The sequence below is a fragment of the Dermacentor albipictus genome, chromosome 5, assembly GCF_038994185.2.
Source record: "Dermacentor albipictus isolate Rhodes 1998 colony chromosome 5, USDA_Dalb.pri_finalv2, whole genome shotgun sequence".
Lineage (NCBI taxonomy): Eukaryota > Metazoa > Arthropoda > Arachnida > Ixodida > Ixodidae > Dermacentor > Dermacentor albipictus.
The window spans coordinates 109,580,309-109,593,586 of NC_091825.1; the positions used below are offsets into that span (position 1 = coordinate 109,580,309).

General features: G+C 48.9%; 1 protein-coding gene across 8 annotated transcripts in view; it reads right to left on the reverse strand.

The window, feature by feature from the left end:
* LOC135920709 (uncharacterized) overlaps nt 1-13,278 on the reverse strand; it is a 311,372-nt gene that overhangs the window by 155,098 nt on the left and 142,996 nt on the right. For 7 of the 8 annotated variants that reach the window (XR_011514578.1, XM_070538734.1, XM_070538733.1 and 4 more), the window contains one exon: nt 4,764-5,084. The exons of the other annotated variant lie outside the window; for it this stretch is intronic. Coding sequence is in view for 6 of the 7 variants with exons in the window: in XM_070538734.1 (XP_070394835.1) it covers nt 4,764-4,838 (75 nt within the window). In the remaining variant the exon portion in view is untranslated. Of the gene's footprint in view, nt 1-4,763; nt 5,085-13,278 lie in introns of those variants that run through there. 8 annotated transcript variants of the gene reach the window in all.

Genomic DNA, 13,278 nt, shown 5'->3' on the forward strand with positions numbered 1-13,278 from the left:
TGGCCTACTTCAGGCCGAACGGGTAGCCGTTTATAAACCGTTTTCCCCCTTCAGGTAAGGTGAATTGTGTTTTAGACTTTTGCTACACTGTATCTCACCTTGTCAGCAAAGTTTGCGCGTTATCTCGGAGCTCTTCTTGAGATTGGTTCTCGATATTGAGGGATGAACACCTGACCGTGGAGCACATACGCACACACAGGCAGCTCGCGATCTTACTGCAAAGGAACGGTGGCGCCAACTGTCACCGCCACAGCAAAAAAAAAAAGAGAAAGAAAGAAAAAAATCGCAGAGACACACGCCGGGGAGAGATAATTAATTAATTATGGGGTTTTACGTGTCAAAGAACTTTCTGATTGTGAAGCACGCCGTAGTGGAGGACTCCGAAAATTTCGACCACCTGGGGTTCTTTAACGTGCCCCTAAATCTAATTACACGGGTGCTTTCGCATTTCGCTCCCATCGGATCGAATGCGCCCGCCGTGGCCAGGATTCGATCCCGCGACCTCGTGATCATCAGCCCAACACCATGGCCACTGAGCAATCACGGTGGGTTCACGGAGAGATAGAGGGCGCCACCATTGCATTGCAGAGAAATAGCTATCTTTTGAGCCGACAGCACTTGCCATTGCCACAAGTGTATTGGCGCTGCTTCAGACAGTATATGCCAGCCGATATTCTCCGATCACTCGTGCATCAATGCTCGGACGCGTCAAATCTGTTTTATAGATACTTCATGAATCCTTAGCACATCATACATCTTGATCTTCACGTGGCTGAGGTTTATGATTCAGTGACGTATGTGACAATCTTGTACGCCTCTGAAAAGCGATGGCTGCATCGACGGCAGTAATCTCAACGGAGCGCTCTAGGTTACTCCACCCGATAAAGCGAGCTGACAATCCTATAGAGCCTTCCACTGAATGAGCAAGGAACGCTGGGACTTATGTAGTGACTCAAGTTCTGCATATCGGCGACGGCGCACTTACACATTTGAATGTCATATATACACTTGCCAACATATTTGTGACTACTTTCACTGTTCCTATGGCATTCAGTGAGCGCAGCTTCTGCAGTAACTTACTTTAGTTCAGAAATCAAATAGTCCTAATATTTTTGCAAGAATACTGGCCCTGGTATATCAGTATTAAGCGATGCGCAAGCGCCTGGCCGAGATGATTACACCAACGATCACTCGAATGCAGCCACAAAGGACAACGTCGAATATCGTTCATTTTCAGAAATTCACAACGCACGAATAAGCGACTCGGACGGGCCATGTATTCCCCATCCCCGCACTTTTTCTTTTCTTTCTCTTTCCGCTTACGGCGAGCTACTAAAACCGCTTTGCTGCAGGGGCGTCGCTCGGCACATTCCGTCGCTCGTGATCCGGGCATTTCTCTATATATGATCCGGGTGTCGGCGGTCCGCGACGCGGCATCGCGACCCACTGAATGGACCCTATTTATCACGAGCGTGTACAGGCACACATCGGCAACGCGATCACGTTCGCGGCGCATATCCCCATAGCTTTCTCTTTTTTTCCCCCCTCCAGCAGAGCACGAACACGCGCAACCGCTGCCTTGCGGACACACACACAAACACCACGACGCGCATTCGAGCGGATCCGATTCGGGCATCCCCCTCCCCCCGTTCCCCTCTGTCCACTCGTATTCCTTAATTTGCCCCCTCTCCTCCTCCTGGCTAGCAGCGCTGAGAGCGCGGAACAAGCCGCGCCGTTTGACGATGCGCGGCCGCCGTTATCGGTGGCCCATCTCGAATCGCTTCGCCGGACGCGCCGCGCGATAGACACGTCGGACCTGCGGCACTTCGGCACTCGCTCGGGGTCGCCCCCACGCTGGGTGACTTATGGGGAGCCGTCAGGCTGTGCGTCATTTGTTTCGCAAAGTGTTATCACGTGTCACCTGTATGTGTAGCACCGGCGCGGCGCCGCGGTTGCCCGGCTTCTCCAGGCCATACTTGCAGCTCATCTTTAGACGTGTCTGTCCTTCGGTTTGTCGCGTTCGGTTCTTTTTATTTATTTATTTTTGTATAAGGGGGTCAAGTGAAACCAGTGAGCTTGGCCGTTTTTTTTTTCTCTCCTTTACTTTCAACGTTCTTTATGCGGTGACTATAGCGCATAGCGTCGGGAGGACATTGGAGAAGTCTCTCTTTTATGCCGTTCTGCCACTGTCTACGATGTTTTTTTTGATGATTTCCTTCTTTCTTGTTTCTTTTATTATTTGTACCCAGCACTCTCACACGTAGCTCGTGTTTCATTCGAAGCTGTCTTTCGAGCAAAGTGTAGCCGCTATTTACAAGAGAATTAAGCTTTACAAGTGACCATGAGAGTTTCTTTTTTCTTTTTTTCGATAAATCTCCCATCTGCGTCAGCAGACATGGTAGTGTTAAGAAAGCGGCATGCTGCAAGAAAAGAAAGGAAAAAAGAAACAGGTGTTTGGCTGCGCTTTGTGCTGGCTTGGCTATCTCAGACTCGAGTTTTAAATGGGGTCGTTCGGATAGTTAAATTTCCTAAGCGCATAAATTGTCTGAAGGAGACCAGCAAGTGGTTGTGATGTTTCGGTCCCTCATAAATACCCTTCGCGTGCTTTTCATCAAGTTGCATACTCCGTCAGCGCGAAGTGCAGTGCATGTACTGGATGCCGTTAATCCAGTGCTTGCAACTCTCAAGTAAGCCCCATAGCTCACCTGCGGCCTCCTATTCGTGCAACGACCACTGGCCCTTTGGTCGTCCCAGATGTGATCAACGCAGATCACTCACCTATGAAACTCCACTTTGGTGTCACGGCGCTTCACTGCACACAGTCATCACTTCCTTTGTCTTTTCTTCTTTCTATTCCCCCTTTCCCTCAGCCCCGGTGTAGGGTAGCAAACCGGACGCTCGTCTGGCTGACATCCCTGCCTTTCCTGTCTTTGTTATCTCTCTCTCTCTCTCTCTCCAAGCACATCGAATACGAGTACCCTAGAAAGACAACCACTGAATATCGCATCGAATATTACATATCTAAACCGATATAAAATATCTAGTTTGCGCGGAGTCCGCGTGGTAAAAAAGAGAGAGTAGGCTTATATACATATCGACACCCACCCATGTAATACCGTTCACAATTATTCGCCCGGAAAACAGAAACCTGTGAACGTGAAACAATTGCTTTCAATTATTCGGGATACCTTGGTAATGACAGTAATGAAACAATGGAACAGCATGTTATCAGATGCACGTTTAGTGTTATTTTCGCTAAAGAAGAGAAGTCTGGTAGCACAGACTCATGCATATTTCTAAATGGGTCGCAACATGGCGACACTGCACAAATAATAAAATTGAGCAAATCCGTTGCCTAAAAGGCTGTCATTCCGACTGAATAGATGGAAATTATTGAGCAGAAGTCATCTGCCCCTTGTGTTGTCCATGCAGACCCCAGTTCCTGGTGTCCTTGCGCAACATCCCCAGCTGTCCTGCAGCAGAATCATTCGGAACAGTCGTCCCGTCAATCGTTCTGTCTCTATCGATACTCCGATGTGTTATTTTTATTCCTCAAATAGTTGAAAGAAACGAATATTCGAAAACTTCGAATAGCGAATTCTCGAATCGAGTAGCAGTGACTATAGGATTCATATTGAGAATTTCGAATACTCGCACTCTCCTAATTGTAAATTCATACAAAACAAAGGCCTGAACTAGGCGACACCGCAAATATGAAGACGAAACACTGTGGTCATATGTGCGTTCACGACGTAAAAGCAACAAAAAGAGACAACATGCGTATCAGCTGTATCACTTCTTGCGTGCTATACAAAGCAAAACAGCACAGCTCGACTACAAAGAACCATGCAGAGCGTACGCTTACTGACGCTCAGCGTTGAACTGATATGTGCGTGTTTAACATTTTTCGGGGTGCCCAGTTCATGCCACTCGCAATTCTTCAAGACCGCTTCGTGACATTAGCCTTTTGAGCTCTGCGCTTCAGCACGGCCGGGAGCGGCGAGGTTTCAAAGCTACCTCCCGACATCGTTATTCGATGTGACATCGCTGCGCCCAGCTAGCAGAACCTACACTCCCTGTTTATAAGGGTTCCCAGGACCGCTTCGCGTAATCACGTTATGTGGTGATCAAGCCCCCATGTGCATTAACATCGCCATCCCCAGTTCTCTCTCAGCGCGTCTCCCTTGCTCATGCATTTACGGTGGACATCTTTTCGTCGTACAACCTCGGTGGCACCGAGGAAACCGCTACCGCTTCGCTTTCCGTGACCCCCCAAGCCCTCCCCACTTCATGTTGTCCCGTCGAGGGCCTTTTAGTGGATTGCCGACAGAACGGGACAGGTACACACACGTGGGAGGTGGGTGCCGCGGACCGACCCTTTTCTTCGGCTGGGACGAAGCCACAAAGACACAGAAAAACGACTCCAAAAGCACACAGCCTGTAGCAGACCGGCCAGTTGTTACACACACAAACACTCAAGGCAGAGTCGTATAAATGTACAGAGTAAGATAGAGTGAGAGAGGGAAACGAGGAGAGAGCAAACATGGCAGTGTATACGGACCAAAAAAAAAAAAAAAACGCCACCCACTCACGAGCTTACAACCCATGGCGGTGATGTTTCCAGTTTTGTTTGGTTTACCGTCACTCCCCTGCTTCTCTCTATTTTCTTTCTGCGTTTCTCTTGCGCGTTTACATTTACGACATCCTGCGCCCGTGGGGCGGCCACTGCGGCAGCAGCCCGCACTATATAGAGAGTTTGTTACCGCAACGGTGCCGCAGTCGTCGTTGCGGGGACTTATGGGCGCCTTTCGTGATCCCGAGGCGTCCATCACCGCCATAGAGAAGTGGCTCGTCCGCAATGGCTCTCGCTGCCGCCAACAGGCAGGCAAAGGAGGGCCAGCAGCCGGTCAGCGGCGGCCCGCCGGCGTGTCTATTGATTCGACCCCGCGGCACTCGCCGTGGGTTCGGGCCATTTCGGGAGACGACGGCGCGCTGTGACGACATGGGACGGTGACTTCTCGGTGCGGGCAGGATCGCTTGGACGGCACCCTGGGGAACGACGCTCCGTGTCAGCAGCTCCAACGCTGTAGGAGGAGGAGGAGGAAACGAACATAAAAACTTTCTCTCTCTCTCGATCTCTTGACAGTGTAACTTCATCGAGAGTGCACGAACGTGGTCAGTTTGGCCATTTCCGTTCTGGGCGAACACAGCGAGGGACTTGGAGAGTCAGACGACAGCATAGAAGGGGTATCGATTGTAGTCATGAGGGTCACGGTCATGCCGGACAATGGCTGAGTAAGATAGACGATAGGGAGGGATATCAGGACCGAGGCTGAAGGTAAAGAAGATGCAGAGTTACAGACATCAATAACTATGGTGGAGTAAAATCGTAATCAACGCTCCGAGAATGAATGGCTGTTGCGTGTTTCTACATTGATACATGGCGGCTGAACAGACAAGAATCGGGTATGTCTGCAACTGTCGGTTGCGTAGAACCAACCTATATCAACTGGACGCGCGTCAATTGCAAGGCATTGGAGAAATAAGTTGTCATGAGCACCGACTTTTGGGCTGGTTGGTCTGATACTTATGCGGGGAGCATAGCAATTTTATTTTATTTAGTTTTATTTATTTAGCAGCATAGCAGTGTTTTATTTGGAAAAGTGACGTATTCGTGCATAAGCTCAACACGAATCGTATGCTATCCCTCACGAAAACAAAACAACGCAAATCATCCTGCGTATCGTCCTGCAGGGTCCAAATTAGCCATTCGACTTCTATTCAGTGCTATACATACGGAGCACTGGCACACCTGGCACCGGCTTTTGTGATACAGCTGGCTTCCATGATTTATCGGTGTGTCTTTATCCACACTCTTGTAAACACACAGCAATGATTAAAGAGTGCTGATTCCTGCATCGGTTTAATTTTTGTTTATACTCCATTAAAATAACATTTAGGCACCTTTCGTTTTGCCCTTTGTATACAGTATACTTTACCGCAAGAAAACGGAATGCAATAAACCACGACCAATGCGGCACCGCACAAACTGCTGCTTCTTCCGGCCACGACGCAGTTTTATAAATGAACCGATCTGCAGCCTTACGAATTCTTAACAGTTACTGCGCCGCAAAAAATACTATATCCACGTTAAGGGCCACTCTCCTCAAACGATGAGACAGACCATACACATACGACGCAACTACTTTTTCCCTGTCTCCATCATGGCGCTCGCACATGCCTCTCGGCTTTCTCAGCTTTCTTAGCCCACCTTTTCAACTGACACAGGAAGGCAGTCAGTCTATCCTGAATCTTGAATACACTCTTTACACTCACTCACTCACTCACTCACTCACTCACTCACTCACTCACTCACTCACTCACTCACTCACTCACTCACTCACTCACTCACTCACTCACTCACTCACTCACTCACTCACTCACTCACTCACTCACTCACTCACTCACTCACTCACTCACTCACTCACTCACTCACTCACTCACTCACTCACTCACGAACGAACGAACGAACGAACGAACGAACGAACGAACGAACGAACGAACGAACGCGAACGAACGAACGAACGCGAACGAACGAGCGAACGAACGAACGAGCGAACGAACGAACGAACGAACGAGCGAACGAACGAACGAACGAACGAACGAACGAACGAACGAACGAACGAACGAACGAACGAACGAACGAACGAACGAACGAATGCGTAAGGTCTTAGGATTTGCTCTGAGGAGTTTCTGTGTGCTAAACCAGCAGCTCAGTCGGTGTTCAATGCCCACTATGCAGCAGTTAAAGGGCAGCCATTGCAGTGCAACGCTGTGCAGCTGCACATATGCCTCCTGTGGGCAAACAATTTATATGGTTGTCAAGCTGCGCGCCTGCTCACTAAAGCCTCTTGCGCTAGAATTGTTCGCCAATCCCGTCAATCCTCATGCTGGACATACGATTCGCAAAGGCGACCAACCAGCAGCAAATAACGCTTATGAACTACAAGCGTTGTGAATTCGGCCCTTGTTTATTAGCGAGTGAAGACTTCAGAGGAAATAGGGCAGCACATGAGTCTGTAAAGATGAGATATACGCTAGCTGGCTTATAATTGGTGCATTTCCAGCGTTTCAGAGGAGACAAAAAAATTTAGAGCGTTAAAGAGAACAACAGGATGGGGAGAACGCTGGTTAAAGAGCAAACGTGGAGATGCGTACTCTACACGGTCATAATAATACGATTCATTTATTCAGCTACTCTCAAAGCACGTAGCAGCAAGAAATAGCCCAATGTACTAGAAAGAGTAGAACTTATGACAGAAAGCTGGGCTAGTTGTATTTATGATAACTTATGCATTCTCAGCTCTTCGAATGGTAAAGGTGAACGTGCAGAAACGTGCTCTATACATGAGGTCAGAACAATAACATACACTAAGTCAGCTACAGTCAAAGGATGGACCAGCGTCCTCCCTGTCCTGTTCTTTGGTCTTTGAATTTTTTTTCACTTTCTTCCCAAAGCACTGTAAATGCATCAGTTATCAGAAAGTCAACTATCTCAGCTTTCTGCCATAAGCTGATTGGCTGCTTTGGGATGCGGTTTGTGGGAGTAGCTCCACAGCATCACGCATGCATACGCGCACAGTGAGTATTAGAAAACCCAGTAATCGTTCCAACGACAACATTCTTAATTGCCAGCGCCCAATTCAGAAGGGTGGCTCAGCGAACTGCAAGAATAGAGCGAACAAGCTTTCCCACTCTACACGGCAGTCACGGTGCCGCTTCCTCAGTATACGACAACCTGCGCTTCCCTTCCATTTTCTGTCTCCGTGCGTACGCCAATTATATCTGGGAACCATTCACCGATTTCCGTGCGGTCGCCATTACGATGCGCAGCAGGCATTTGCGCGTAACGACAGGAAGTCGCTTCCACTTGGCACAGAGAGCTGGAGCTACGCAAACGGTTTGTACACACACCACATGTAGCCCGAGAGTGCGCAACGTGGTATAGAAACGATGACACCACCGTTCCGCGGAATTACCGCTCGAGCGCGGGTCCAATCATCGGGCAAAGAACACACACGCGTTCACTCACGCAATGATGCACAAGAACCCCACCGCTTGCCCCCCACCCCCCCCCCCCTTCGTCCCCCCTACACACACGCATGTGGATTCACGAGCTCATCCATACATCCACAGACACGCCACTTGGAGCAAAAGTGAAATGAATTTAAAAAAAAAAAGACAAACCTTACAAGAATACAAAAGTTCGGTGGGTATACTTGGAGGAATACACTCGGAAAGGGGGTTTGGGGTACGGAGGGGGAGGGGGGGGTGGTGGTGGGTGTATAGGTTGGGCGCAAGTGCGCCTCAATCGCTAGGGGCCAACGGTCACTCTCTCAGTGCGAACCGAGCGCTGCTATAATGCTAACCGGCGGGCGGGAAGTGCAAGAGAACCATGCATGCCCGCGCCAGAAGTGCCCCTCTCTCTCCGTCACCAATAGCCAGAGTTGCGTGACACGCGCTTGTCCAAACAGGCCCCTTGCCACCACGCTTACTCAACAAGGTAAACAAGCGGTAGACCGCCGCTGCAAGGAGCATGCCGCGACCGGTGGGCGCAGCACGCGGCTTCAGCTGCGGATACGCGCCGGTCGAGGATCGCGCGCTGTGAAGGCGGCGGTGCGTTTTCGCGCCGTCGTCGAGGCGACGGACACGGCATGCGTTAAGGGTGCCGCACGCACGCGAGGCGCCCACCAACGAGAAAGCGAAAAGGAACGAAAGCCCAAAAGAAAAAAAAATGCGTTCGAGTGTGCGCCCAGATCGCCCACAACACCATCTATCTTTCTTCAGGCCTGTCAAGTGGGTTTGCGAATACTGCTCTCTCGTGGTGAACCCGTGAAGAGAAAAACGAAAAAAAAAAGGAAAGAAACGGCCCGAAGGCTTCAGGTGCTTCGCCACATAGAGTTGGGTCGTCTTCGACGACTTCCTGCGAAGTATTATACTGCGGGTGCGGGATCTCAGCTGCCTCTTATGGCGCCGTTTTCGTTCCGTCGTTTACCGCAATGTTTGCACTGTCAAGTGTAGTTGCAGGCTTACGATCGAGCACTTTGCTGAAAGGAGGAACAAAGCTCACAGAATCGTCGGTTTCTCATAAACTAACGCGCGCTCGCGTGGGATCCTCTGGGCTGTCCACCTCCGAGGCGTTACATATATACGTCTCTAGAAACCACCGAGGGGAGAAAAGTAAAACAAACAAATCAAAGAGGGAAGGGAAACCGGAAAGTGAAAGAGCGAAGTAGAAAAGCAGACGGGAAAAGATGCAAGGAAAACGATGAGCAATCGATGCAATTTGCGGCACGCACACTCTGTCCACGGTACATAGGCACGCAGGCGGCAGGACGAAGCTAACGAAGTAAAGGAGAAAAAGAAAAGGAAAATAGATGACTCGGGAAGTGAAGGGCAGTCGTCAAAGCAAGGGCCTGACGAGCGTCTTCCGTTTCGTGCAGCGGCCACGAGAGCGACAGACGCGCGCGAGGGCTGTCATTTAGCAGCGCGCGCTGCGGTCCCCGGATTAGGCTTAGCCTCGGTGGGGGACTGGACATCGTGGGGAACAAGACACGGGAAACCGGCCTGTGTGTGCCGGTCACCAGAGGGAGCGGCTGGCAGAGCGTTCGCTTACATGCCATGCAGTGGCTTCTCGGCGGGTACAGGCTGCGCGCGCAACGTTCTTTTGAACCGTGGTATAAACTTACGATGTGGACACCTGACGTGTCATTTTGTTGTATATACAGGGTGGTGGCTTTTTCTTTTTTTGCCTTTTTTGGAGAAGGGTGTTTAGCTGGGCTTGTTGATGCATATTAACTCGCTTTTATGGAGCCCGCTTTTGTAGCTGCACAAAATTTTAAAAATGGTCTGTGGCTGATTGCACAATTCTAACCCTTGATTTAAATGACTCTATAAGGCAGCCATTACTGCTAAGAGAAATCAAAATGCTTATTTGGATAATTGACATAGTTATGCTAATTAACATTTTAATTAACATCCTTGCACCGTAAAAGGGTGTAAGGATGTGCTGTATAGATAGATTTGCTCGTTTATTCATTTTTTAGGTGTAAATTATTTTACACTGCAGTTACGCACTATCATGCCAGTACAGTCGACACCGTTTACGCGAACATTCCGTCAATAGCATCTTTCTTTGCTAGTTTCCCAACATCGAAAATCCTCACGAAACAAATCATAACCGCAAAGGAGCTGCCGTGCTTTTGGTGAACCAACGCCGAAGCTCTCTTTTGCAATCCTGGAAACAGGACTGCGCATCTATACACACACGTACACCCGTTCCGTGTTCACACATCCCTCCTCGGACAGATCCTATTGCCGACACACTTGCATGTCACCGCGTCCAGGACAGGTGCAGATGTTTTCGTGACTGAGACTCGGAAATTCGGACGGGTGGGGGACTTCGGGGCCAGACAAGAAGGTGGGACTGGGACGGTCGAGGGGTGGTGGCGGCTTGAGGAGTGGGGGGGGGGGGGGTGGAGGGGGTGGGGCGCGGTTGCGGTCGACTTACAGTAGGCCTCTAGAAGCATTGAGACTGTCTTCCTCTACTATAGTCGTTGCACGCTATAAGCAACGACTGAACAGCGAAGTACGCATGTACACAACCGCGGACCACCTCGTGTAATGGCGGCATCGGTGCGTTTTACGCGCGAAGGAGCGTTTTGTGTCCGTGGCGGCTTACGTGTCGCGTGTGGGGGTTTGCGTGATCCGCGAGCTTTGGGAGCCGGAGGGTGGCAGGTGGGAGGACAGCGCGGATCGCTGGACTTACAAAACGGGCAGGCCGGCGACGATGAAGCGGCATATGCTCGAGCCATTCCGTAGGCGTGGGAGCGAAGACATATATGTGCTTCTGCAAAGAGGTCGTCGTGAAATTGGGGATGTTTGCTTACAGAATTGAGCTCCATTCCGTGTCTGCTAATAAGGAACTTCACGGAAAGCATGCCCCGGTGTCACAGCGCTAACTACCAAATGACTTGCTAGTTAGCCGCAATGTTTATTTATTTTTAATACTGCAAGCACTTAGCCACCATGCGCACAGGCTTTCCTTGCCAAGGACGAGGTATGCAGTATGTATTTTTGATCAATATTCTGCGAAGATTATAAGCAAGAGAAATGTTTCAGGTTTCTGCTTGTCTCAATGTTCTAGTTTTATTGCATTACAATGCCAGAAGATTTCACAGATGATGAGCGTTTTATGCTGCAAAAAAAAAGTTTGTGCCACAAGAGAAAATAAAAGCGTTATTATCAGTACCAAGAAGCATAATTCGATGGCCACAGTGATGAAATGTTTAGCGAGGAAGCACATTTAATTCCAATGCTTACGTGGAAATGTTTTAATCATGTTTGAAGAAATACTTGAGCCATGATTCCGTAATGCGTTTTCTGTTTTACAGCGCAGCTGTTACCCTCTACATGGTCGGGATTATTCGTGGATTGCTCACCCGAAAAACGGCAGCCGGAAAAGGAGACTGTGCTTGAGTTTCCGCATAACAGAATTATCTTTTCTCGTATATTCGAATTACAATCCGATGCTATCACGTCTGTAGTTTGTGTGTATATCGTACTTTACGAATTTTCTGACACATTTTACTTAGAGAAATGCAATTAGTTCATTAACGTGCTTGCGCCAGGCGGAGGGCTTACAAGAATGAGTATGTATGTTGCACTTCCGCACAGGTGCGCTTGCGTGACGTACGTGGCTTGTGGTGGTGGTGCTTGTCTAACGTTCACACCAGCTTCGCTGCACATCCACTCTCACAGGGCGAATGGAGCCGCGTATTTTGCTCCTCTTGCATATATACAAACACTTAAAGAATTACGAAATTAATTGCCGGAGGCTGTCGCGTTTACTTCGATAGCACGAAAACACATCGCAGCAAGGCCCGCCAGTACTGGGAGTCAAATAGGCCGAGGTCAAAGTCAGAAACGTCGATACTGACAAAGATATGCGTTCGTAAGGACTTTTTGACATTATGCGGCTCACCTTTGAAAATAGCATGCGCGCTCTCTCGGTTTGCCTGCACGAGTTCTTACAGTTCCAGCATACGAAGTGCTGCATGTTCGAAGCGTAACGCGAATACCTACACAGGACGCTGTACTTAAAACATGAATCAGTGCCGACTTTCCCAGTTTGCTATTTTCCTTGACATACGAACTTCCCTGCAAATGCAGGCCCTGCTTCCGAATGCCTGTTTATGCTGTATTGATGCATGGTTGGTGAAACCAATTATATGCCGTCTAAAAGCGCATTCACAGTCAGCTCCCCATTTCAGAAATTTCATGGATTTACATATAATGTTCAGAAAGGTAGCCTTGTGGAAAGTTATTAACGATGTATACCTTCGCGACCAAACAAGAAATATGGACCCTCTATGGTGATGGCAGATTGAAAAGAAGGAGCCTTTTCTCTAATTTGCATGGTCGTGGCAAGTGGAGCCACTATCATAACTATGCTGCAATGAAACATATACATACTTAATCTGGCTAGAGGATAGAGGGTCTGTATCTATAAACAAAAAGAATATTGGAGGACGCTTAAGCTTCACCTTTAAGAGGGGAACACGACAGCAATCGAAGATCCCTGACTGCTTCTCACGCTTCCCGGCAAGTGCAGCTTATGTAACGTAATGTTTTCCTGAAAACGCTGGCGACGAACGCTATGCACGAAGGCGAGCTTTCTGGTGGAAACGCGGCCTCTTGCGTGGGCCGATCCCGGAGGTTGTGCCAAGCCGCGCCAGAAAAATTACATTATTTGCCGGTTGCTGCTGTTCCTTCTCACTTTTAATTTTTAAGTCCGAGAAGATTTAACAGAAAATGCATACGCTGTGGATGTTTTGTTTCATGGAAATTATTTGTGGACCATCATTCTCAAAATTCCGAGGAATAACTTTGTCAAGAATGCAAGACAAGGTATGAGCAACTTTAGTGATAGAATGGCGTGGCAATACAACCCGCATATACCGCATGCCATATAGCAAGGTGTGACATATACATATACTTACACATATACGGGAATTTTCGCTGACGGACAACTCCGCCGACGCCGGCGCCGACACTGGATTTCCTACGACATGGGGCCCGTAACGCTATCCGGTTAATAACCAAGCAATACCTACTGCTGCAATTTCGTGTCTAAAGATCATTTTATTTCGAGTGATCATGTTTAGCTAGCAAGGACATGCTGTCTCACCGACGCAGCGTGCTTTGGTGTACGTTGTG